The 26,243-nt window shown below is 56.0% G+C and overlaps 1 protein-coding gene across 3 annotated transcripts in view; it reads left to right on the plus strand.

Moving 5' to 3' along the window:
- The window catches only part of ndnl2 (necdin-like 2), a 40,848-nt gene extending 15,211 nt beyond the window's left edge, over positions 1-25,637 (plus strand). For 2 of the 3 annotated variants that reach the window (XM_041179611.1, XM_041179612.1), the window contains exons 2-11: positions 9,193-9,305; positions 13,401-13,508; positions 14,801-14,864; positions 17,375-17,454; positions 18,978-19,072; positions 20,481-20,560; positions 22,211-22,253; positions 22,705-22,767; positions 24,189-24,303; positions 24,990-25,637. In XM_041179611.1, coding sequence (XP_041035545.1) covers positions 9,237-9,305; positions 13,401-13,508; positions 14,801-14,864; positions 17,375-17,454; positions 18,978-19,072; positions 20,481-20,560; positions 22,211-22,253; positions 22,705-22,767; positions 24,189-24,303; positions 24,990-25,073 — 801 coding nt within the window. In that variant the 5' untranslated portion in view covers positions 9,193-9,236 and the 3' untranslated portion in view covers positions 25,074-25,637. The remainder of the gene's footprint in view (positions 1-9,192; positions 9,306-13,400; positions 13,509-14,800; positions 14,865-17,374; positions 17,455-18,977; positions 19,073-20,480; positions 20,561-22,210; positions 22,254-22,704; positions 22,768-24,188; positions 24,304-24,989) is intronic. The other variant, XM_041179614.1, reaches the window with a different exon arrangement.
- Positions 25,638-26,243: the final 606 nt, after the last annotated feature.

Here is a 26,243-nt window from a genome sequence, read left to right on the forward strand (position 1 = left end):
TAAATACCCCAGCGGGGGAGAGAGAGAGTAAGTACCGCGGTGGAGAGAGAGAGAGGGTAAATACACCGGGGAGAGTGAGAGGGAGGGTAAATACCCCAGCGGGAAAGAGAGAGGGGAAATACCCCATGGGGAGGAAGAGGGTAAATACCCCAGGGGGGGAGAGAGAGAGGGTGAATACCCCTCGGGGGGTGGGGGGGATGGAGAGGGTAAATAGTCCGGGGGAGAGAGAGAGGTTAAATACCCCAGAGAGAGAGAGGGTAAATACCCTGGAGGCAGGGGGAGAGGTTAAATACCCCACAGGGAGAGACAGAGGGTAAATGCCCGGGGGGGAGAGAGAGAGGGTCAATACCCCTTGGGGGGGGGGGTGGGAGGGGAGAGAGAGGGTAAATAACCCGGGTGTGGGGGGGGCACAGAGAGAGAGTAAATAGCCTGGGTAGAGAGAGGGTAAATAGCGCGGGGAGAGAGGGAGAGGGTAAATTCTCCCAGGGGAGAGAGGGTGAATACCCCGGGGGAGAGAGAGAGCCTAAATACCCTGGGGAGACAGAGGGAGGGTAAATACACCAGCGGGAGAGAGAGGGTATATACCCCGGGGAGAGAAGGTAAATACCCCGGCGGGGAGAGAGAGGGGGTAAATACCCCGGGGAGAGAGAGGGTAAATACCCCGGGGAGAGAGAGAGGGGAGGTAAATACCCAGGTGGGCGAGAGAGAGGGTAAATACCCCGGAGAGAGGGTGTAAATACCCCGGGGAGAGAGAGGGTAAACACCCCGGTGGGAGGGAGAGAGAGAGGGTAAATACCCTGGAGAGAGAGGGAGAGAGTGGATAAATACCCTGGGGGGGGTAAGAGAGGGTAAATACCCCAGAGTGAGAGAGAAAGGGTAAATACCCCAGGGGAGAGATTGAGGGTAAATACCCCAGCGGGAGAGAGAGAGGGTAAATACCCCGGGGGAGAGAGAGGGCATATACCCCAGGGGGAGAGAGAGGGTGAATACCCCAGGTGGGGAGAGAGAGGGTGAATACCCCTGGGCGGGTGGGGGGGGAGGGAGAGGGTAAATAGCCCGGGGGAGAGAGAGAGGGTAAATACCCCAGAGAGAGGGAGGGTAAATACCCCGGAGGCAGGGGGAGAGAGAGGATAAATACCCCACGGGGAGAGACAGAGGGTAAATGCCCCGGGGGGAGAGACAGAGGGTAAATGCCCCGGGGGGAGAGAGAGGGTAAATACCCAGGGGAGAGAGAGGGTAAATACCCTGGGGGAGAGAGAGGGTAAATACCCGGGAGACAGAGAGTGTAAATACCCCGGGGGAGAGAGAGGGTAAATACCCCGGGGGGAGAGAGAGAGAGAGAGTAAATATCCCAGTGGGAGAGAGGGTAAATACCCCGGGGGAGAGAGAGGGTAAATACCCCGGGGGGAGAGAGAGAGAGAGAGTAAATATCCCAGTGGGAGAGAGGGTAAATACCCCAGGGGGGGGCGAGAGAGTGGGTAAATACCCCAGAGAGAGAGAGAGGGTATATACCCCGGGGAGAGAGGGTAAATACCCCGGGGAGAGAGAGAGGGTAAATACCCCGGAGAGAGAGGGAGAGAGTGGATAAATACCCTGGGGGAGGGCAAGAGAGGGTAAATACCCCGGGGTGAGAGAGAAAGGGTAAATACCCCGGGGGAGAGATAGAGGGTAAATACACCGGGGAGGGTGAGAGAGAGGGTAAATACCCCAGTGGGAGAGAGAGAGAGGGTAAATACCCCGGTGGGAGGGAGAGAGAGAGGGTAAATACCCCGGAGAGAGAGGGAGAGAGTGGATAAATACCCCGGGGGAGAGAGAGAGGGTAAATACCCCAGCGAGAGAGAGAGAGGGTAAATACCCCAGGGGGAGAGAGAGGGTAAATACCCCAGCGGGAGAGAGAGAGGGTGAATACACCGGGGAGAGGGTAAATACCCCAGCGGGAGAGAGAGAGGGTAAATACCCCAGCGGGAGAGAGGGTAAATACCCCAGGGGGAGCGAGAGGGTAAATAGCCCGGGGGAGAGAGAGAGGGTAAATACCCCGGAGAGAGAGAGGGTAAATACCCCGGAGGCTGGGGGAGAGAGAGGTTAAATACCCCACGGGGAGAGACAGAGGGTAAATGCCCCGGGGGGAGAGACAGAGGGTAAATGCCCCGGGGGGAGAGACAGAGGGTAAATGCCCCGGGGGGAGAGAGAGAGGGTAAATACCCGGGGGAGAGAGAGGGTAAATACCCGGGGGAGAGAGAGGGTAAATACCCTGGGGGGGGGTGCTGGTGGTGGGGGAGAGAGAGATGGTAGATAGCCCGGGAAGGGAGAGAGAGGGTAAATACTCCCGGGGGAGAGAGAGAGGATAAATACCCCAGGAGAGAGAGCGAGGGTAAATACCCCGGGGAGAGAGAGAGAGGGTAAATACCCTGGAGAGAGTGAGTGTATATACCCCGGGGAGAGAGGGTAAATACCCTGGGGGGAGAGAGAGAGGCTAAATACCCCGGGGGGAGAGAGAGAGGGTAAATACCCCGGGGAGAGAGAGTGTATATACCCCGGGGAGAGAGGGTAAATACCCCGGGGGGAGAGAGAGAGGGTAAATACCCCGGAGAGAGAGGGAGAGAGTGGATAAATACACTGGGGGGGGGGGAAGAGAGGGTAAATACCCCGGGGTGAGAGAGAAAGGGTAAATACCCGGGGGAGAGAGAGGGTAAATACCCGGGGGAAAGAGGGTAAATACCCTGGGGGGGGTGCTGGTGGTGGGGGAGAGAGAGATGGTAGATAGCCCGGGAAGGGAGAGAGAGGGTAAATACTCCCGGGGGAGAGAGAGAGGATAAATACCCCAGGGGGAGAGAGAGAGGGTAAATACCCCAGGGAGAAAGAGAGGGTAAATACCCCAGGGAGAAAGAGAGGGTAAATACCCTGGGGGAGAGAGAGGGTAAATACCCCAGGGGGAGAGAGAGAGGGTGAATACACCAGGGAGAGGACAAATACTCCAGTGGGAGAGAGGGTAAATACCCCAGGGAGAGAGGGTATATACCCCAGGGGGAGAGAGAGAGGGTGAATACCCCTGGGAGGGTGGGGGGGAGGGAGAGGGTAAATAGCCTGGGGGAGAGAGAGAGAGTAAATACCCCGGAGAGAGAGAGGGTAAATACCCCGGAGGCGGGGGGGAGAGAGAGGTTAAATACCCCATGGGGAGAGACAGAGGATAAATGCCCCGGGGGAGAGACAGAGGGTAAATGCCCCGGGGGGAGAGAGAGAGGGTAAATACCCGGGGGAGAGAAAGGGTAAATACCCGGGGGAGAGAGAGGGTAAATACCCCGGGGGAGAGAGAGGGTAAATACTCCGGGGGAGAGAGAGAGGGTAAATACCCCAGGGAGAGAGAGGGTAAATACTCTGAGGGGGGGTGGGGGGGAGAGAGAGATGGTAAATAGCCCGGGAAGAGAGAGAGAGGGTAAATACCCTGGGGGGAGAGAGAGAGAGGGTAAATACCCCGGTGGGCGAGAGAGAGGTTATATACCCCGGGGGGGGGAGAGAGAGGGTGTAAATACCCCGGGGAAAGAGAGGGTAAATACCCCGGTGGGAGAGAGAGTGGGTAAATACCCCGGAGAGAGAGGGAGAGAGTGGATAAATACCCTGGGGGGGGAAGTGAGGCTAAATACCCCGGGGGCGGGGAGAGAGAGAGTTCAAATACCCCGGGGGGAGCGAGAGAGTAAATACCCCGGGGGAGAGAGAGAGGGTAAATACCCCGGGGAGAGTGAGAGAGAGGGTAAATACCCCAGCAGGAGAGAGAGGGTAAATACCCCAGTGGGCGAGAGAGAGGGTAAATACCCCGGAGAGAGAGAGAGAGTATAAACCCCGGGGGGGGGAGAGAGAGGGGGTAAATACCCCGGGGGGAGAGAGAGAGAGGGTAAATACCCCGGTGGGCGAGAGAGAGGGTAAATACCCCAGAGAAAGAGGGTAAATACACCGGGGAGAGAGAGAGAGGGGAATAAATACCCTGGTGGGCGAGAGAAAGGGTAAATACCCCAGAGAGAGAGAGTATATACCCTGGGGAGAGAGGGTAAATACCGCTGGGGGGAGAGAGAGGGTGTAAATACCCCGGGGAGAGAGAGGGTAAATACCCCAGTGGGAGGGAGAGAGAGAGGGTAAATACCCCGGAGAGAGAGGGAGAGAGTGGATAAATACCCTGGGGTGGGAAGAGAGGGTAAATACCCCAGGGTGAGCGAGGAAGGGTAAATACCCCGGGGGAGAGAGAGAGGGTAAAAACCCCAGCGGGAGAGAGAGAGGGTAAATACCCCAGGGGGAGACAGAGGGTAAATACCCCAGGGGGAGAGAGCGAGGGTGAATACCCCGGAGAGAGAGAGGGTAAAGACCCCGGGGAGAGAGAGGGTAAATACCCCGGGGAGAGAGAGAGAGAGAGGGTAAATACCCTGGTGGGCGAGAGTGAGGGTCAATACCCTGGAGAGAGAGAGAGAGAGGGTATATACCCCGGGGAGAGAGGGGAAATACTCCGGGGGGATAGAGAGGGTGTAAATACCCTGGGGAGAGACAGGGTAAATACCCCGGTGGGAGAGAGTGAGGGTAAATACCCCGGCGAGAGAGGGAGAGAGTGGATAAATACCCTGGGGGGGGAAGAGAGGGTAAATACCCCAGGGGCGGGGAGAGAGAGGGTAAATACCCCGGGGGAGAGAGGGTAAATACCCCAGTGGGGGGAGAGAGAGAGTAAATACCCCAGGGGGAGAGAGAGGGTAAATACCCCAAGGGGAGAGAGAGAGGGTGTATACCCCTGGGGGGGTGGGGGGGGAGGGAGAGAGTAAATAGCCTGGGGAGAGAGAGAGAGGGTAAATACCCCAGAGAGAGAGAGAGGGTAAATACCCCGGAGGCAGGGGGAGAGAGAGAGGTTAAATACCCCACGGGTAGAGACAGAGGGTAAACGCCCCGGGGGGAGAGAGAGAGGGTCAATACTCCTGGGGGTGTGGGGGGGGAGGGTGAGGGTAAATAGCCCGGGGGAGAGAGAGAGGGTAAATACCCCGGAGAGAGAGGGAAAATTCCCTGTGGGGGCGGGGGGTTTGGGGAGGAGATGGTAAATTCCCGGGGTGGGGGGGGGGGGAAGAAAGGGTATATACCCCAGGGAGGAGACAGAGGGTAAATACCCCGGGGGGAGAGAGGGTAAATACCCCGGGGGAGGAGAGAGAGAGAGGGATGTTAAATACCCCGTGAGGAGAGAGAGAGGGTAAATAGCCCGGGGAGAGGGTAAATACCCCGGGGGTGGGGGGGGAGAGAGGGAGAGTGTAAATAGCCCAGGGAAAGAGAGGGGGTGAATACCCCGTGGGGAGAGAGAGAGGATAAATACCCAGGGGGTAGTGTGGGTAAATACCCCGGGGGAAGAGAGAGGGTAAATACCCCAGGGAGAGCGAGAGGGTAAAGACCCCGGGGGGGGAGAGAGAGTGTAAATACACCGGGGTGAGAGAGGGTAAATAACCCGGTTGGGGGGGTGGGGAGAGAGAGAGGTTAAATAGCCCGGGGAGAGAGAGGGTAAATACCCCAGGGAGAGAGAGAGTAAATAGCCCAGGAAGAGAGGGAGAGGGTAAATTCTCCCAGCGGAGAGAGGGTAAATACCCCGGGGGAGAGAGAGAGCGTAAGTACCCTGGGGAGAGAGAGAGAGAGGGTAAATACCCCGGCGGGAGAGAGAGGGTATATACCCCGGGGAGAGAGAGAAGTTAAATACCCTGTGGGGAGCGAGAGAGGGTAAATAGCCCGGGAAGAGAGAGGGTAAATACCCCGGCGGAGGAGACAGAGATGTTAAATACCCCGTGAGGAGAGAGAGAGGGTAAATAACCCGGGGAGAGAGAGGGTAAATTCCCCGGTTGGGGGTGGAGGGAGAGAGAGCGTAAATACCCCGGGTGGGAGGGAGAGCGAGAGAGGGTAAATAGCCCGGGGGAGAGAGGGGGTAAATACCCCGGGGGGAGAGAGGGTAAATACCCCGGGGGAGGAGAGAGAGAGAGAGAGATGTTAAATACCCCGTGAGGAGAGAGAGAGGGTAAATAGCCCGGGGAGAGGGTAAATACCCCGGGGGAGAGAGAGGTAAATACCCCGGGGGGAGAGAGGGTAAATACCCCGGGGGAGGAGAGAGAGGGTAAATATCCCAGAAGGAGAGAGGGAGGGTAAATATCCCGGGGGGAGAGAGAGAGGGTAAATACCTGGGGGAGAGTGAGAGGGTAAATACCTCAGGGAGAGCAAGGGTAAATAGCCCGGGAAGAGAGGGAGTGGGTAAATTCTCCCGGGGGAGAGAGGGTAAATACCCCGGGGGAGAGCGAGAGGGTAAATACCCCAGGGGGAGGGGGGGAGTGAGAGGGTAAATAGCCTGGGGAGAGAGAGAGGGTAAATACCCCGGGGAGAGAGAGGGTAAATACTCCGGGGAGAGAGAGGGTAAATATCCCATGGGAGGGTGGGGGGGATAGAGAGAGGTTAAATACCCCGTGGGGAGAGAGAGAGTAAATACCCCGGGGAGAGTGAGACGGTAAATACCCTGTGGGGAGAGAGAGGGTAAATACCCCGGGGAGAGAGAGGGTAAATACCCCGGGGGGAGAGAGAGAGGGTAAATATCCCAGGAGGAGAGAGGGAGGGTAAATATCCCGGGGGAGGGAGAGAGGGTAAATAGCTGGGGGAGAGTGAGAGGGTAAATACCTCAGGGAGAGCAAGGGTAAATAGCCCGGGAAGAGAGCGAGAGGGTAAATTCTCCCAGGGGAGATAGGGTAAATACCCCAGCGGGAGAGAGAGAGGGTAAATACCCCGTAGAGAGAGAGATAGGGTAAATACCCCAGGGAGAGAGGTAAATACCCCGGGGGGAGAGAGAGAGGGTAAATACTCCCGGGGGGGGGAGAGAGATGGTAAATAACCCGGGGGAGAAGGGGAGGGCAAATACCCCGGAGAGACAGAGAGAGAGAGAGGGTAAATACCCCGGGGGGGAGAGAGGGTCAACACCCCGGTGAAAGAGAGAGAGGGTAAGTAACCCAGGGGGAGCGAGAGAGGGTAAATACCCCGGGGGGAGCGAGAGAGGGTAAATACCCCAGGGTGAGAGAGAAAGGGTAAATACCCCGTGGAGAGAGAGAGTGAGAGAGGGTAAATACCCCGTGGGGATAGAGACGGTACATACCCCGTGGGGAGAGAGACGGTAAATACCCCGGGAGAGAGAGGGTAAATACCCCAGGCATGAGAGAGAGGCTATATACCCAGAGAGAGAGGATAAATACCCCAACAGAGAAAGGTTAAAACCCCGGGGGGAGAGAGAGAGCGTAATTACCCAGGGGGTGAGTGAGCAAGAGGGTAAATACCCAGGGAGGGAGACTGAGAGATGGCAAATACTTGGGGGAGAGAGAGGGCGGCAAATACCCTGGGAGAGGGATTCTTGGGGAGAGAGATTTTGCATTTGCTACAATCTTCGGCCAGAAATGCCGAGTGGATGATCCATCTCGGTCTCCTCCGGAGGTCCCCAGCATCACAGATGCCAGTCTTCAGCCAATTCCAATCACTCCACGTGATATCAAGAAACGGCTGAAGGCACTGGATAGTGCAAAGGCTATGGGCCCTGACAACATTCCGGCAATAGTACTGAAGACTTGTGCTCCAGAACTTGCCATGCCCCTAGCCAAGCTGTTCCAGTACAGCTACAACACTGGCATCTACCCGGCTATGTGGAAAATTGCCCAGGTATGTCCTGTACACAAAAAGCAGGACAAATCCAACCCGGCCAATTACCGCCCCATCAGTCTACTCTCCATCATCAGTAAAGTGATGGAAGGGGTCATCAACAGTGCTATCAAGCAGCACTTGCTTAGCAATAACCTGCTCACTGATGCCCAGTTTGGTTTCCGCCAGGGCCACTCAGCTCCTGACCTCACTACAGCCTTGGTTCAAACATGGACAAAGAGCTGAGCTCCCGAGGTGAGGTGAGAGTGACTGCCCTTGACATCGAGGCAGCATTTGACCAAGTGTGACATCAAGGAGCCCCAGCAAAGCTGGAGTCAATGGGAATCGGGGAAAACTCTCCGCTGGTTGGAGTCATACCGAGCACAAAGGAAGGTGGTTGTGGTTGTTGGGGGGTCAGTCACCTCAGCTCCAGGACATCACTGCAGGAGTTCCTCAGGGTAGTGTCCTCGGCCCAACCATCTTCAGCTGCTTCATCGATGACCTTCCTTCCTTCATAAGGTCAGAAGTGGGGATGTTCACTGATGGTTGCACAATGTTCAGCACCATTCGCGACTCCTCAGATACTGAAGCAGTCCATGTCCAAATGCAGCAAGACCTGGACAATATCCAGGCTTGGGGCTGACAAGTGGCAAGTAACATTCACCCCACACAAGTACCAGGTAATGACCATCTCCAACAAGAGAGAATCTAACCATCATCCCTTGACGTTCAATGGCATTACCATCACTGAATCCCCCACTATCAACATCCTGGGGGTTACTGTTGACCAGAAACTGAACTGGACCCAGCCATATAAATACTGTGGCTACAAGAGCAGGTCAGAGGCTGGGAATCCTGCACAAGTCAGGAGTGTGATGGGATACTCCCCACTTGCCTGGATGAGTGCAGCTCCCACAGCACTCAAGAAGCTCGACACCATCCAGGACAAAGCAACCTCGCTTGATCAACACCCCATCCACAAACATTCACTCCCTCCACCACCGACGCACAGGGGCAGCAGTGTGTGTACCATCTACAAGATGCACTGCAGCAACTCGCCAAGGCTCCTTCGACAGCGCCGCCCAAATCCACCACCTCTACCACCTAGAAGGACAAGGGCAGCAGACACATGGGGACCACCACCACCTGCAAGTTCCCCTCTGAGCCCCACACCATCCCGACTTGGAAATATATCGGCCGTTCCTTCACTGTCGCTGGGTCAAAACTATGGAACTCCCTCCCTAACAGCACGGGGGGTGTACCTACACCACACGGGGACTGCAGCGGCTCAAGAAGGCAGCTCACCACCACCTTCTCAAGGGAGCAATTAGGGATGGGCAAATAAATGCTGGGCCCAGCCAGCGACCCCAACTTGCCAAGAAAGAATAAAAAGAGGGAGGGTAATAACTTGGGAGAGGGGGTGAACACCTGGAGGAGAGAAAGAAAGACTGGGAGTTCTTAGCTGAGAGAGGTTGGATGATACAGGTAGAATTTTTGGTAACCTGCATGTTTGCCTTGCAGCTTCTGGAAGACCGCACTCAGGGTTTTGTACTGCCTGTGTTCCCATGCCTCGGGGAAAGCAGTCCGCGGTGAACTCAACGAGCCAGCGAGGTTCGCAGGCTGGCACGTCTCAGGTAAGCAAAGGATTCATCAGTATTTGTCAGCTGCACCGCCTCACTGCTCTGCTGTTCCCATCCAACTACCATCCAAATTCACACCAAGATCCATTCACCTATCACCTGTACCTGCTGAGTTCCCAGTTTCCAAATCCTGCTGTGCCCACACCCCATCTCTGTAACCTCCTCCAGCCCCTACAACCCTCCCTATCTCTGTAACCTCCTCCAGCCCCTACAACCCTCCCTATCTCTGTAACCTCCTCCAGCCCCTACAACCCTCCCTATCTCTGTAACCTCCTCCAGCACCTTCAACCTTCCCTATTTCTGTAACCTCCTCCAGCCCCTACACCCCTCCCTATCTCTGTAACCTCCTCCAGCACCTTCAAACTTCCCTATTTCTGTAACCTCCTCCAGCCCCTACAACCCTCCCTATCTCTGTAACCTCCTCAGCTCCAACAACACTCCACATATCTGTAACCACCTCCAGCCTCTGAGGGAGCGCTGCACTGTCAGAGGGTCAGCGCTGAGGGAGCACCGTACTGTCGGAGGGTCAGTGCTGAGGGAGAGCCGCACTGTGGGAGGGTCAGTGCTGAGGGAGCGCCGCACTGTCGGAGGGTCAGTGCTGAGGGAGCACCGCACTGTCGGAGGGTCAGCGCTGAGGGAGAGCCGCACTGTCGGTGGATCAGCGCTGAGGTAGCGCCGCACTGTAGGAGGGTCAGTGCTGAGAGAGAGCTGCACTGTCAGAGGGTCAGCGCTGAGGGAGCGCCGCGCTGTCGGAGGGTCAGTACTGACGAAGCGCCGCACTGTTGGAGGGTCAGTGCTGAGGGAGCGCCGCGCTGTCGGAGGGTCAGCGCTGAGGGAGCGCCGCACTGTCAGAGGTGCAGGATTTTGGATGAGCTGTTATACCCGAGGGCCCAGTCTGCTCACTCGGATGGATATTAAAAACCCCATGGCCGATATTTTTTTAGGACTCATGCTGCGGGGAGGGTGGGTGGGAGCAGTTGCGATCATGCTGGTGTCATAGGGCTAGTATTCACCCCTCAACCAAGATCTGGGTCATTATCACGTTGCTGTTTGTGGGATCTTGCTATGTGCATGTTGACCAACATAATTCCTCCATTGCAGCAATAGTCAAACTTCCAAAAAGTAAATGCACCTCATTGCCTGTGAGACGCTGTGGGATAGTGAAAGGCACCGGAGAAGCACCAGAGCTCTATCTCTCACTCTCACTGTCCGAGCGTCAAGTTGGTGCCAGCACTGTCTCACTCTCGGACACAGTGAACTCTTTCACCTGCTCCAAGCCCCAGAGGGCACCTGCTTGATCGGGGGAGGCTAACTTCAGAACGATTTCTGTCAGAAAGTAACATTGTGGGCACATAGTACAGGAATAATTGTGATCTGGCATGTGGCGAGTGCCATAAGACCATAAGACGTAGGAGCAGAAGTAGACCATCTGGCCCATCGATTCTGGTCTGCCATTCAATGAGATCATGGCTGATCTGATAATCCTCAACTCCCCTTTCCTGCCTTTTCCCCATAACCCTTGATTCCCTTACTGATTAAAAACCTGTCTATCTCAAATGACCCAGCCTCTACAGCCCTCTGCGGTAAAGAATCCCACAGATTAACTACCCTCTGAGAGAAGAAACTCCTCCTCATCTCGATCTTAAGTGGGTGACCCCTTACTCTGAGGTTATGCCCTCTGGTCCGAGACTCTCCCACAAGGGGAACCAACCTCTCAGCATCTACTCAGTCAAGCCCCCTAAGAATCTTATATCTTTCAATCAGGTCGTCTCTCATTCTTCTAAACTCCAATGAGTACAGGCCCAAACTACTCAACCTCTCCTCATCAGAAAATCCCTCCATACCTGGGGTCAACCTAGTGAACCTTCTCTGGACTGCTCCAATGCCAATACATCTTTATTTCGACGAGGGGACCAAAACTGTTCACAGTATTCTAGGTGTGGTCTAACCAGTGCCTTGTATAGCTTGAGCAAGACTTCCCTATTTTTATACTCCATCCCCTTTGAAATAAAGGCCAACATTCCATTTGCCTTCCCTATTACCTGTTGAACAAGCTTTGTGGGATTCATGCACGAGGATCCACAAAGCCTTCTGTATTGTAGCTTTCTGCAGTCTTTCTCCATTTAAGTAATCTTCAGCTCCTCTATTCTTCCTGCCAAAGTGCATAACCTCACTTTCCCACGTTATATTCCATCTGCCAAGTTTTTGCCCACTCACTTAACCTGTCTATGTCCCTCTGTAGCCTCCTTGTGTCACCCTCACCACTTGCCTTCCCACCCATTTTTGTGTCATACGCAGACTTGGCGATAGTACATTCACTTCCCTCATCCAAGTCATTAATAGATACTGTAAATACTGTAAATAATTGTGGCCCCAGCACTGATGCCTGGGGCACTCCTGCTTGGGAGGAGAGACTACCTTTGAATCTGTGGTTCTCAGAGCTCAGTGGCGCTGGGGTGACTTCCTCACCTCACGTCTGGGTCCATTGTAGTTAGCGTCTTAGCATGTGAGGACCACCGTGACCCTCAGCCTGTTTAACTCTTTGGGAGTCAACCAATTAAACTAAATTAACAAAATCGGGGACAAAATAAACACAGCCCCTAAAGTAGGGAACTGCAAAACTGCAAGGAAGACAAAGTTTAGAGGAAACTTGCAGACGTCAAATCAAAATGGGATGAACAGGGTCGATAGAGCACCCCAGTCCCCATGGTGCCCACTGGGCGCGGAAGCCTCAGCCTGTTTACATGCAGCAATTGAGTACATATAAAGAGAGACCGTCCCCGGCCGCTTGTAAGTTCTGCATCCTTGAGGAGTCCCATGTTCCACGTGTATATGTGGACTGCCCGAGGTTAAATGCAGCCCTTTTTCCACCATTTGAGGGGGCCGCTCCTCAAATTCTGGTTGCATGTCAGTGCCACTCACCGCCCCCCCCCCGATCTTTGGCCACCCGGTGTAGAGAGGAGAGGAGGGTGGAGTACCTCCTTGTCAAGCCAGCCGTGCGCCTGGCCAAGGCGGCCGTTTAATGGGTCTCGGGCTGCGGGCAGTTGAGGGAGACATTAGACCCCCGACTGCTCCTCTTCCACGGCTACCTTGGCGACCAGGTCCCCCTGGAGTGGGCACACAGTGTTCGCTGGCACGCCTGAGGCGTTCGGCGACCGGCGGGGCGCCGCAGTGGGGCTGGGGTCCAGCATTACACATTTCCTTTCAAGTTCTGTCTTGCGCTGCAGTGACCCCTTTTGAGTGCCCGTCAGGTTTGTTAACGTCTCGAGAGCTGTGGAAGAGCCATTATTGCAGCTCAACCTGCTAAAGGACCTGAAGGAGTTTTTGTTTTGAGTTACGGCGTTGTCGTTCGGGGATTGTTGACAAGTTCACTTGATTATCGTTTTTCTCAGACGCGTATAAAGAGAAAGGCTTAGCGGCAGGAGTGGGGGTCTGGGTGGTGGGACTGAAGCTTGTCGTCGCCGCCACCCCCCCCAGAAATGTGATTTTAACGTGATTAAATTCCCTTTTTTGACATGTTCCGGCAATGTCCAAAGTTCCCCTCCTTCCGAGGGGTGGATCGTTCTAAGGCGCTGGGTGTTGGTAGGTAAGAGGCAGGCGTATCTAATGCTGCGCTCTGTGAGCAAACCAGCTGTCGAGTGGAAAGCGCTGGAAGAACTCGGCGAGTCTGGCAGCACCTGCGGAGAGAGGCTCCGAGTTAACACTTCAGGTTGGGAGCTGGAGAGTCTCATTGGACTCGACGCGGTTCGCTCTGTGTCTCTCCCTCTCCCTCTCTCTCTCTCTCTCTCTCTCCACCGATGCTGCTGAGTTTTCCCAGCAGTTTTCCGTTTGGATCTCAGATTTCCAGCATCTGCGAGTGTTGTTATCGGTTTCCCCAAGCCCAGATTGGGGATCCCACCCCCTTCTCGCTCGCACATCCCCCTGGACAGAGGCAGCCCTGGTGCAGCATTGTCCGTGGGAACCCTTCGCCAAGAGCGGGCAGGCCAGGGTGGGTGTGACTGATGAGGCTAAACCACCCCCCCACCCCCCCCCACCTCGCCTCCGATCTGGAATCAAAGCCAATCCCCCTCGTCTCCCTTTCTTATTCAGAAGGATGAGGACTCCGATATGGATGACGTGGGCCCCTCGCAGAGTCCCACCCGATCGCAGGCCCAGCACAACCTGGATAAGCTGACGCCCGCTGCTGTCGACAGGAAGGTAGGCACCTGTTTATCCCCCCCTCCCCACCACCCCCACCCCACACACACACACACACACACACACAACGGCCCAGTCCCAGTCCGTCCATTCGGCGGCCTGTCCCATCCCTGCTGGCTCCACAAAAAGAGCAACCCATTTACCCCTCTCCTTCCCCTTTCTCCCCATCACCCTGAGAGTCTTTTTTTCCTCTCCTCAAAGTATACATTAGTCATATTTTTATTGACATTAGGAACAGGAGGGGGCCATTCAGCCCCTCTCTCGAGACTGTTACACAGGAACAGGAGGGGGCCATTCAGCCCCTCTCTCGAGACTGTTACACAGGAACAGGAGGAAGCCCATTCAGCCCCTCTCGAGTCTGTTACACAGGAACAGGAGGAGGCCCATTCAGCCCCTCTCCAGCCTGTTACACAGGAACAGGAGGAGGCCCATTCAGCCCCTCTCGAGCCTGTTACACAGGAACAGGAGGAGGCCCATTCAGCCCCTCTCGAGCCTGTTACACAGGAACAGGAGGAGGCCCATTCAGCCCCTCTCGAGACTGTTATACAGGAATAGGAGGAGGCCATTCAGCCCCTCTCGAGCCTGTTACACAGGAACAGGAGGAGCCCATTCAGCCCCTTGAACCCATTACACAGGAACAGGAGAAGGAGGCCCGTTCAACCGCTTGAGCCTGTTACTCCATTCAATCAGATCACGGCTGATCTGTATCTCAACTCCATCCCCTTGCCTCCGTAACCTTCAACCCCCTTACCCAACGAAAAAATCCATCAATCTTGGGTTGCACATTTCAATTGACTGCACCCGGCCTCCTTCCCCCCCGCCCCAACCCAATGCCCACCACAGCCACGATAGCTTTTTGGGGAGAGAGAGAGAGTTCCGGGTTCCCACTCCCCTTTGTGTGAAGAAGCATTTCCTGACACCGCACCACCCCCCCCCAGCCCCCGCAAGGGCCTGACCCCTCAGTTTAAGGTTCTGCTGCCTCGTTCTGGACCCCACCACCCTCCCCGCACCAAGAGGCAACAGCTCTCTAACCGACCCTACCGAGTCCTCGAATCATCTGAAAGCCTTCGATCACATTCGCCCCCCCCCCCCCCCCCCCGCCCCCCAAACCCTCGCGGGAATACAAGCCCAGTCTGTGCGTCCAATCCCTGCGATTTAACCCCGTCAACCCTGGGACATCGCTCTGGGGAGCCTGCGCTGCTCGCTCTCCTCCCTGAGGCGCGGGGGCTGGGATCTGTCTGCACTTTCCCCTGATCGCGAGCTCATGGGACCTTTTGCTTAACGTTTCACAGATGAGCGAAGTGGTTCAGTACATCCTGATTATGGAACAGAGAAAGATCCCGGTGAAACGGAAAGGTAAGGTGGGTGAGTGGGTCGGGGCTGAACGGAGACCAGGCAGATTGAGGGGCGACGAATTGCTTTGCAGCCTGCTGGGAGTTAGCCTGTATATCTTCAGGCCTCAGTCTGTTGTGACCCCTCCCCACCTCCTGCCCCCACACCCCAGATATGGATTTGATCACAGCCAGAGTGACAGAGCCTCGGACCTTTGTCCGCCAGTGTTTGGAAAGACAAGATGCTGAACATGCTCGAACAAACATTGTGAACAGCAAACGCTTCATGTCATACAAAACAAATCTCCCTCTACACCGTCCCCATCAAACACTCCCAGGACAGGTACAGCACGGGGTTAGATACAGAGTAAAGCTCCCTCTACACCGTCCCCATCAAACACTCCCAGGACAGGTACAGCACGGGGTTAGATACAGAGTAAAGCTCCCTCTACACTCTCCCCATCAAACACTCCCAGGAGAGGTACAGCACGGGGTTAGATACAGAGTAAAGCTCCCTCTACACTCTCCCCATCAAACACTCCCAGGACAGGTACAGCACGGGGTTAGATACAGAGTAAAGCTCTCTCCACACCGTCCCCATCAAACACTCCCAGGACAGGTACAGCACGGGGTTAGATACAGAGTAAAACTCCCTCTACACTGTCCCCATCAAACACTCCCAGGACAGGTACAACACGGGGTATCCCTGCTCCTTTCGGTAGGATCATGTCTGATCTTGGGCTTCAACTCCACTTTCCCACCCACTCCCCACATCCCTTCAATTCCCTGAACCCAAAAATCTGTCTATCCCTGCCTTAAACATATTCAGCAATGGAGCGGGCACACCGTCTGAGGTGGGGGAGATTCACAAGGCTTTGTGTGCAGCAACTTCTCCATCTCTCAGCCCTAAATATTAATTTCACAAGGCAGTTGATGAGGCGTGAAAGTAAACACAAACGCATTGCTTGATTCTAGCTTTATTTACAGAATTCAGCATTACATATATCAGCCACCTACCCCCCATCCCTATCATAGCAGTCTCTCTTTATAGGTGCTCTAGGTACTTTATTAAACAATGCCCTTGACCCAAGTAACTTAACGACGTGACTTACATCCTAAATGATTGGCCCCTTACCCTGAGACTGTGCCCCCCTCTGAGTGCTAGACCCTCCAGCCGGGGGATACGGCGTCCCCATGTCTAACCTCTCAAGCCCCTTTGTAATCTCGAATGTTTCGAAGAGATCGGCTTTCATTGTCCCAAACCCCAGCAAACGTAGGCCCAGTTTACTCAGCCTCTCGTCGTAGGGCAGCCCCCTCATTCCCCCACACCCCCCCACCCCCCACCCCACCCCCACGGGCCAGTCAAGTGACCCTTCGCTTTATCGCCTCCAATTCAAGCGTATCCTTAAATGTGGAGATCAAAGCTGCGCGCGGTATTCCAGATGTGGTCTGACCAAAACCCCGGACAATTGTTGCAAGACCCCTTTATTCTTGAACTCCAGCCCCCTTGCACTAAAGACCAAAAAGCCATGTGCCTTCCTAATTGCTTGCTGCTAACTTACTGCGTCCCTTGCACGAGCACACACAAGTCTGTCTCTGAGTGTCAACATTTGCAGGTCTCTCACCTTTTAATATAAAATTCAGCTATTCTATTCTTACGACCATAGTGAATGACTTCACGCTCCCCCACAGCTTATCCTGCCATCTTCCATACTGTTGCTCACTGGCTTAACCCCTTCTGTATTTCTCGGCCGCCTCTGTATCCTCCTCGCAGCTTACGTTCCCACCCAGCTTTGGTATCGGGGGAGGCGGTGGTGACTGGCACGGGACTGGTAACCCAGAGACCCAGGGTAATGCTCTGGGGACCCGGGTTCGAATCCCGCCCACGGCAGGCAGTGGGATTTGAACTGAATGTAAACCCCGGAATTAAAAATCTCAGTGAGGACCACGAAACCATTGCCGATTGCCGTCAAAACCCCATCTGGTTCACTAATGTCCTTGAGGGAGGGAAGGAAGTCTGCCACCCTGACCAGACCTGGCCCGGCCTACGTGTGGTTGACTCTGAAACGGCCCCAGCAAGATACTCGGTTGTATCAAGCCGCGACGAAGCCAGTGGCGTGGGTGTACCTACACCACACGGGGACTGCAGCGGCTCAAGAAGGCAGCTCACCAACACCTTCTCAAGGGGGCAATTAGGGATGGGCAACAAATGCTGGGCCCTCATAAGCGAATTTTTTAAAAAGAGCATCAGCAAACTTAGATCCATGACCTACACTCTTAAGTCACTAATATAGGTTGCAAATAGTTGAGGCTCTGGCACTGACCCTTGTGGCACCTCACTATCCGCTGCCTACCAACATGAAAATGGCCCGTTTATCCCGACTCTTTGCTTCCTGCCGGTTGACCGATCCCCTACCCATGCTCGTATATCGCTCCCAACTCCACCTTACCTTAAGGCGTGGCACCTTATCGAATGCGCTTTGGACATTTATCGTCTAAATCGCTCTGAGTGTTGGACTCGGTTTTCTTTTACAGATATAATTAAGCACGTGTTGAAGGAATACAGGTCAAGATATACAGAGATCATGAAACGCACTGTCAGAACCTTTCACCAGGTTAGTGTCCAGCACTGGCCGCCACTCTCAGGACAATCCCCTTATCTCCCGGTGGCTGCAAGGACTTGCATTTTGATAGCGCCACCAGCACAGTAACACACCCCCCCCTACAAATTTCTCCCTCACAGGGTCGTTAATCAGACAAAAACTTGACCCCCAAGCCCAAATTAGGAGATTTTAGGGACAGGCGACCAAAAGCTTGGTCAAACCGGTCGGATTTTAAGGAGCGTCTTAATGGAGGAGGGAGAGAGGGGGAGAAGGTTTAGGGAGGGATTACCAGAACTCAGGGCCCCCGGGCAGTGGAAGGCGCGGCTGCCAGTGGCGGAGCAATGGGAATTTGGGGGGAGATGAATGAGAGGCGAGAATCAGATCTCAGGGAGTGGAGGGAGGTTAGAGAGATAGGGAGGGGTGTAGGGGCTGGAGGAGGTTACAGATATAGGGAGGGGTGTAGGGGCTGGAGGAGGTTACAGAGTTAGGGAGGGTTGTAGGGGCTGGAGGAGGTTATAGAGATAGGGAGGGTTGTAGGGGCTGGAGGAGGTTACAGAGATAGGGAGGGTTGTAGGGGCTGGAGGAGGTTACAGAGATAGGGAGGGTTGTAGGGGCTGGAGGAGGTTATAGAGATAGGGAGGGTTGTAGGGGCTGGAGGAGGTTACAGAGATAGGGAGGGTGGGTCACAGTCTTTGCTCAACCAACTTGTCCCTTATTCCGATGTTGGAAAGAGTGTGTAACATCTCTCTCTCCCCCGTCCCCCTCTCCCTCCCAGTTTCCCTCTCTCTCCCCATCTCCCTTCCCCTGTCTGCCTCTATCTCCCCCTCGTCCTCTTCTCTCTCCACCCCCTCGTCCCCCTCTCTCTCTCCCCGCTGCCCCCCTCTCTCTCTCCCCTCGTCTCCCTCTGTCTCCCCCGTCTCCCTCTGTCTCCCCCCGTCTCCCTCTCTCTCCCCCCGTCTCCCTCTCTCTCCCCCGTCTCCCTCTCTCTCTCCCCCCGTCTCCCTCTCTCTCTCCCCCCGTCTCCCTCTCTCTCTCCCCCCGTCTCCCTCTCTCTCTCCCCCCCGTCTCCCTCTCTCTCTCCCCCCGTCTCCCTCTCTCTCTCCCCCCGTCTCCCTCTCTCTCTCCCCTCGTCTCCCTCTCTCTCTCCCCTCGTCTCCCTCTCTCTCTCCCCCCGTCTCCCTCTCTCTCTCCCCCCATCTCCTCTCTCTCCCCCTGTCCCTCTCTCTCTCTCCCCCTATCCCTCTCTCTCTCTCTCCCCCGTCCCTCTCTCTCTCTCCCCCCCATCCCCCTCTCTCTCTCCACCCTTCCCCCTCTCTCTGTCCCTCTCTCTCCCTCTGTCCCCCCCGGACTGTCTGTCTGTACACATCTCTTACCCTGTGTCTCACTCTCTCGTTCTCCTCCTCTTCTCTCTCTCTCTCTCTCGTGCTCGCTCGCTCTCTCTGTCTGTCCCTGTTCCCCGGCCTGTCTGTCTCTCTCCCTCTCTCTCTCTCTCTCTCTCTCTGTACCCGTCTCTCACTCTCTGTCTCTCTCTCTAGGTATTTGGACTGGATTTGGTGGAAATTGACACCAAAAACCATGCCTACATCCTCGTTAACAAACTGGATCGTGTTGAGGGTGATAACATGAATTGGTAAGGTGATGAGCTGCCGCTAGCTCCCTGCACTATTTTCTAAATGTCTTTCTGTGCTAGCTGCTTCAGTCTGAGCTGCCAGGGCAGCTGGGTTGAGGGAGGTAAACATTTCTGCTCATATAAACCACAAGACTGTCTGGGCAATCTGCTTGAGATAGAGAACTCTCCTCAGAATTTTGCAGACTAGATATCATCCCATACCATCCCTCTGGAAGAGTCATTTTCATTCCACTCCCTCTGCACAGTTTTCCCTGGCTGGCTGGTCTGTGAGCTGGGGGCGCGGGTCACCATCCAGCAGAAACTGAACTGTGGCCACAAGAGCAGGTCAGAGGCTGGGAATCCTGCGGAGAGTTACTCACCTCCTGACTCCCCAAAGCCTGTCCACCATCTACAAGGCACCAGTCAGGAGTGTGATGGGACACTCCCCCCTTGCCTGGATGAGTGCAGCTCCCACAACACTCAAGAAGCTCAACACCATCCAGGACAAAGCAGCCCCCGCTCGATTGGCACCCCATCCACAAACATTCACTCCCTCCACCACCGACGCACAGGGGCAGCAGTGTGTGTACCATCTATAAGATGCACTGCAGCAACTCGCCAAGGCTCCTTCGACAGCGCCGCCCAAACCCACCACCTCTACCACCTAGAAGGACAAGGGCAGCAGACACATGGGGAACACCCACCACCTGCAAGTTCCCCTCCAAGCCCCACTCACCATACCGACTTGGAAATATATCACCGTTCCTCCACCGACGCACAGGGGCAGCAGTGGGTGTACCATCTACAAGATGCACTGCAGCAACTCGCCAAGGCTCCTTCAACAGCGCCGCCCAAACCCATGACCTCTACCACCTAGAAGGACAAGGGCAGCAGACGCACGGGAACATCTTAGAGCAGAGAAGGTTAAGGGGCGGATTTAATCAAGGCGTTCAAAATCACGACGGGGTTTCGATCGAGTAAATGTGGAGAAGCTGTTTCCAGTGGTGGGAGGGTTGGTAAGCAGAGAGGGGGGGATACAGATTGAAGAGAATCGGCGGCAGGAGGGGGGTGGGGAAGGGGAGATGAGGAGAATTGTATTTATTTTGGACGCGGTGAGTTGTTGAGATCTGGAAGGCGCTGCCCGAAAGGGCGGGGGAAGCAGATTCACCCTCGGAAAGTGGGGGAATTGGATAAATACTGGAAGGGGGTAAAATGTGCAGGGCGATGGGGGAAGGAGCAGGAGGGAGAGTGTGGGACTAACTGGATAGCTCTTTCAAAGAGCCAGCACGTGGCACGACGGGCTGAACGACCACCTCCTGAGCTGTGTGACTGCACCTTCCTCCACCCGCAGCCCTTTTCCCCCTCGCAGCACAGCTGGATCAGCAGCGGAGACGCACTGTGCCAACTCTAACTCCATTTTCTTCCCCAGGGGTGATGCTACTCCCAAAATGGGGCTCCTGATGGTCATCCTCTCCATTATCTTCATGAAGGGCAACGTGGTGAAGGACTGTAAGCACCTTTCTGCTGTTAGTTTGTGTTTCTACCCTCAGCTGCCTCAGGATGTGCTTCCAGGCCCTTCCGTGGGAACCCTGAGCTTTCAGTATCCGCCCTGCACATGGAAACTCCCCAGGAATGCTGAGCTTCCTAATCACTGTGAGCGACCCAGGGGGTGCTTAACACCATCAACCCCGTTACACCCCTCCCCATCTGTGTAACCTCCTCCAGCCCCTACACCCCTCCCTATCTCTGTAACCTCCTCCAGCCTCTACACACCTCCCCATCTCTGTAACCTCCGCCAGACCCTACACCCCTCCCTATCTCTGTAACCTCCTCCAGCCCCTACACCCCTCCCTATCTCTGTAACCTCCTCCAGCCCCTACACCCCTCCCCATCTCTGTAACCTCCGCCAGACCCTACAACACTCCCTATCTCTGTAACCTCCTGCCACCCTCCGAGTTCTCTGCGCTCCTCCAATTCCGGCCTCTCGAGCATCCCCCAATTCCCATTGCTCCGCCATTGACGGCCATGCCTTCAGTTTCTCTCTGTCAGTGCTGAGGGAGCCCCGCGCTGTTGGCGGGTCAGTGCTGAGGGAGCGCCGCACTGTCGAAGGGTCAGTGCTGAGGGAGCCCCGCGCTTTTGGCGGGTCAGTGCTGAGGGAGCGCCGCACTGTCGGAGGGTCAGTGTTGAGGGAGTGCCGCACTGTGGGAGGGTCAGCGCTGAGGGAGCACCGCACTGTGGGAGGGTCAGCGCTGAGGGAGTGCCGCACTGTCAGAGGGTCAGTGTTGAGGGAGTGCCGCACTGTCGGAGGGTCAGTGCTGAGGGAGCGCCGCACTGTGGGAGGGTCAGTGCTGAGGGAGCGCCGCACTGTGGGAGGGTCAGCGCTGAGGGAGCGCCGCACTGTCGGAGGGTCAGTGCTGGGGGAGCGCCGCACTGTTAGAGGGTCAGTGCTGAGGGAGCGCCGCGCTTTCCGAGGGTCAGCACTGAGGGAGCGCCGCACTGTCAGAGGGTCAGTGCTGAGGGAGTGCCGCACTGTGGGAGGGTCAGTGCTGAGGGAGCGCCGCACTGTAGGAGGGTCAGTGCTGAGGGAACGCCGCACTGTCGGAGGGTCAGTGCTGAGGGAGCGCCGCGCTGTCCGAGGGTCAGCACTGAGGGAGCACCGCACTGTCGGAGGGTCAGTGCTGAGGGAGCTCCGCACTGTCACATGTGCAGCTTTTTTACTCTGAGACATTAAACCCAAGGCCCCCTTCTCCCCTTTTGGGCAGACGTAAAATATCTCAGTACCACTGCTGGATGAAGAGCCGAGATTAGGTTGGGGGGTCCCCCCCACCGGTGTCATGGGGCCGATATATGTCCCTCAACCAGGATGGCTGAAATGCAGATGACCTGGGGTCACCACCACCTTGGCTGCTGTGGGATCGTGCTGTGCGCAAATTGGCTGCCACATTTGCTACATAGCATACGGGTCCTCACATGCAAGGAGCTCCTTCGTGGGCCGCGAGGCTGCTGGGTTCGCCCTGGGGTGGTGCAGGGCGGCTAGGGGAAGGCAGTCCCTTTCTTTCCTCTTGGTGCCCAGCGCGCTACGTCTCCCGATGGGTGGGGCACGGTGTGAAGCTCCTGCGGACCACCATTTAACGCACGCTCTCCTCCTCTTCTCCTTAGCCTTGCTGTGGCACACCCTCAAGAAGCTTCGGGTCGACCCCAGGTAACGCCTTCGCTCGCGCTGTTCGACTTTACGTTTTTCTCTAAGGCCCGGGAATTCAGTTTGGTGGGAGGTGGGGGTGGGGGTGGTGGTGGTGGTGGTGGGGGGAGGTGGCTGGTGGGGCTGCAGGGGAGGGGGCCTTGTGGGGAGGGGTCGTGGGCGTTCGTTTTCCGGCGAGACGGCGGCTGCTTCCGGTTTCACTGACCTGCGGGAGCATGGCGCTCCAGGAACCCGCACTGGGTCAGCGACCTCCCGGCTTGCACGGGAAGCAACGGTGCTGGTGACCTGTGCGGGTTTAGTCTCCCGCCCGCCCTTCCGGTTCCTCACTGGTCCCGGCTGTTTTGGGTGGGGTGGGTGGAGGTGGGTGGGGGTGGGGGCTTCCTCTCGGCACTCAGACGCAAGAGTTTCACTCGTTTTTGCCTCGATGTTGTTTTTCTCGCCCCTCTCCCTTCAGTGAGAGACACAATGACTTCGGGGACGTGAAGAAGCTCATCACCGAGGAGTTTGTCAAACAGAAGTGAGTGCTGTACATCGTCCGCCCGTAGCACTGGGTTACGCTGTAGGGTCGGCTGCCTTTTCACCTGTACCCAGCCTGGGAGTGTTTGATGGGGACGGTGTAGAGGGAGCTTTACTCTGTGTCTAACCCCGTGCTGTACCTGTCCTGGGAGTGTTTGATGGGGAAGGTGTAGAGGGAGCTTTACTCTGTATCTAGCCCCGTGCTGTACCTGTCCTGGGAGTGTTTGATGGGGACAGTGTAGAGGGAGCTTTACTCTGTATCTAACCCCGTGCTGTACCTTCAGCGCTGTTACCTGTTGCCCATCCCTATGCCTGATCTGAATGTCTCAGTGGGGCTGTTTCAGGTGGGAATTCAGATGGCACATTCATAGGAATAGAAGAAGCAGGAGGAGGCCATTCGGCCCTTCGTGCCTGCTTCCCCCATTCAATAAGACCATGGCTGATCTGACGGTGGCCCTGACTCCACTTTCCCCTCCGCCCCCACTTCCCACCCCATGACCTTGGACTCCCTTGCCGATTCAGAAATCCGTCTACCTCAGCCGTGAATATATTCAGGGACCCGCTTGTCAATTAAGCTGCACTTTACGAGTTCAAGTGATTGTTTTGACAATGATTGTGCTGCCCAGAGACCTGTTCGAATGGTATAGCCACACCACAGCGGTCGATGATGGCTTTGTTCCGAGGAAGGCTTTTACCCTTGAACCATTACTGCTTCCAACAGGTCTCAGATGATATCTTATTGGGAATTTGCCAGCAGAAGCTATGTTTTACCCTGTCCTTTTGAAGCATTTAAGAGAGTGGGGGGTGCTTGACAAGGGTGGGTGTTGAGCAGGTTGGGGCCTCTACCCCATTGGAGTTTAGAAGAATGAGAGGTGATCTTATTGAAACATGTCAGATTCTGAGGGGAGGGGGTTTGACAGGGTTAATGCTGAGGGGATGTTTCCCCCCCCCCTCGTGGTCGGGGGGGGGAATGTGGAATGAGGGGAGGTGGGGGGCACAGTTTCAGAATGAGGGGTCTCCCATTGAAGACGGAGACGAGGAGGAATTTCTTGTCTCAGAGGGTGGTCAGTCTGTGGAATTCTCTCCCCCCCCCTCCCCCTGAGAGCAGCGGGGGCCGGCTCACTGGATATGTTCAAGGCCGAGTGAGACAGATTTCTGATCGACGAGGGGGGTCGAGGGTTATGAGGGGGGAGGGGACAGGGAAGTGGAGTTGAGGCCACGGTCGGAGTAGTCAGGATTTTATCGAGGGGTGGGCGGTTGCGGAAGCTGAGGCCACAGTCGGAGCGGTCAGGATCTTATCGAAGGCGGTGGGGCGGGGGGGAGGGGGTGTGGAAGCAGGCTTGAGGGGCTGAATGGCTGCCTCCTGCTCCTATTTCCTATGTCATTACGATCTCTCTCTCTCTCTCTCTCTCTGCCCCTCAGGTACCTGGATTACTCCCGAGTTCTCCACACTGACCCCGTGGAGTACGAGTTCCGCTGGGGACCCAGAGCTTCGAAGGAAACCTCCAAACTGAAAGTCCTGGAGTTTGTCGCTAAGGTAGGGGAGTCTTGAGAATCGAGGTTGGCAGGTCAGCGGGCCCCAGAGCGATGGCTGGGTGTTTAGTGGGTGGTAGGGGAGGAGGGGCGAGGCAGTGTTTGGCAGTGGAGGGACTAACGAGTACGATCGGCAGGAACCAACGCCTCCCGGGTACAAAAGTGATTCCAACACCCCCCCACCATCACCACCACCCCCGCCGGCCCCGGGCGGTCATTTCTGGGGAGGGTGAGGTTCCCAGTCCTGAGGCTCGCCTCGGGCAAAACGTGAGCTCCCTCGGTTGCCTCCCCCTCCACCTCTCTGCCACTCGCAGCGAGAGCAGGGCCGCAGCTTCTGGATTGTGGACGGTAAGAACCAGACGAGAAGACTTTTGTTTCTTGTTTTGGACGCGGCGAGTTGTTGGGATCTGGAAGGCGCTGCCCGAAAGTGCGGGGGAAGCAGATTCACCCTCGAAAAGGTGGGGCGGGGGGGGAGTGGATTGGATAAATACCGGAAGCGGGGGAAAATGTGCAGGGCTACGGGGGAGTGTTGGGGTGGGGGGGGGGGGGAAGAGAGCAGATCAGGGAGAGCGTGTGGGACTAATTAGATAGCTCTTTCAAAGGGGCCAGCACGGGCACGAAGGGCTGAAGGGCCTCGTCCTCCTCCGCTACGCGCTCTCCAACTCTTGTTAATTTTCCTCTGGTCACCAGATGCACAACAACCAGGATCCGAAGACCTGGGCGACGCAGTACAAAGAAGCTCATCAAGAGGCAGCCGCATCCTCCAAGAATTAACCAGACAAAGGGGGCCACCACCCCCCCCACCCCACCCCATCCGATTCTCGCCCCCATCCTCCGCTGCCTTCTCACCCGAACCAATCGCTGGCCCCCCTTTGCGAACGCCACCTTCTGCCCGAGCTCCTTGACCTGAGCGTCGGGGCCCCTCTTAACGTTCCCGCCACCCTTCTTCCACACACACCCCCCCCCCCACTCGCCTCCCCCTCCGGAATTCCCATCTCAGGGGGTGCCCCGCGGCACCGGCTGCCACCTGGGTTGGCACTTCGTCTTTCAGGGAGCCACGAAGCTCGCGCCGACTTTCCCCTCTCCCAAAACCACCCCCCCCGTCCCTACCCCCTTGCCTTTCTGTCTGGGTATGGACCATCCCATCCCACCCCACCCCTCGGGCACTTCCCACGTCTCCTCAGGGTGGTTTCCTACCAGGTCCAGCAACCAGTTGCGTTGGCATCACCCGTTTTTACAGTCAAGATGTCGTTTCGCTGTTTGTACCTGTTTCTCTAACTCGGCGCGGTATCGATGCTTGCACGCGCGATTAAATTGCCCTTCTCTGTCACGACTGTTGCCCAGTGTTGCCTGCCTTGTTCGATCATCCGCGGCTGCTTTGCACCCCCCACCCCTGTCCTCACCCACCCAGCGTTCCTCATGTGCAGGGTCAGCCCACCTATATCTCGCCCAAGACTGCAGCTTGGGAGTCGGGGTAGGGTGGGGGGGTGTGGGAGGATATATCGGCCTCGGGTAGGATATATTGCCCTCGGGGAAGGATATATTGCCCTCGGGGAAGGATATATTGGCCTCGGGGAAGGATATATTGGCGTCGGAGTAGGATATATTGGCCTCGGGGAAGGATATATTGCCCTCGGGGAAGGATATATTGGCCTCGGGGAAGGATATTTTGGCCGAATGGAAGAATATATTGGCCTTGGCGAAGGATATATCGGCCTGGGGGAAGGATATATCGGCCTCGGGGAAGGATATATTGGCCTCGGGGAAGGATATATTGGCCTCGGGGAAGGATATATTGGCCTCGGGGAAGGATATATTGGCCTCGCGGAAGGATATATTGGCCTAGGGGAATGACATATCGGCCTGAGGGAATGATATATTGGCCTAGGGGAAGGATATATTGGCCTAGGGGAAGGACATATTGGCCTCAGGGAAGGATATATT

The sequence above is a fragment of the Carcharodon carcharias genome, chromosome 35 (assembly GCF_017639515.1).
Source record: "Carcharodon carcharias isolate sCarCar2 chromosome 35, sCarCar2.pri, whole genome shotgun sequence".
In the NCBI taxonomy this organism is placed as follows: Eukaryota; Metazoa; Chordata; class Chondrichthyes; order Lamniformes; family Lamnidae; genus Carcharodon; species Carcharodon carcharias.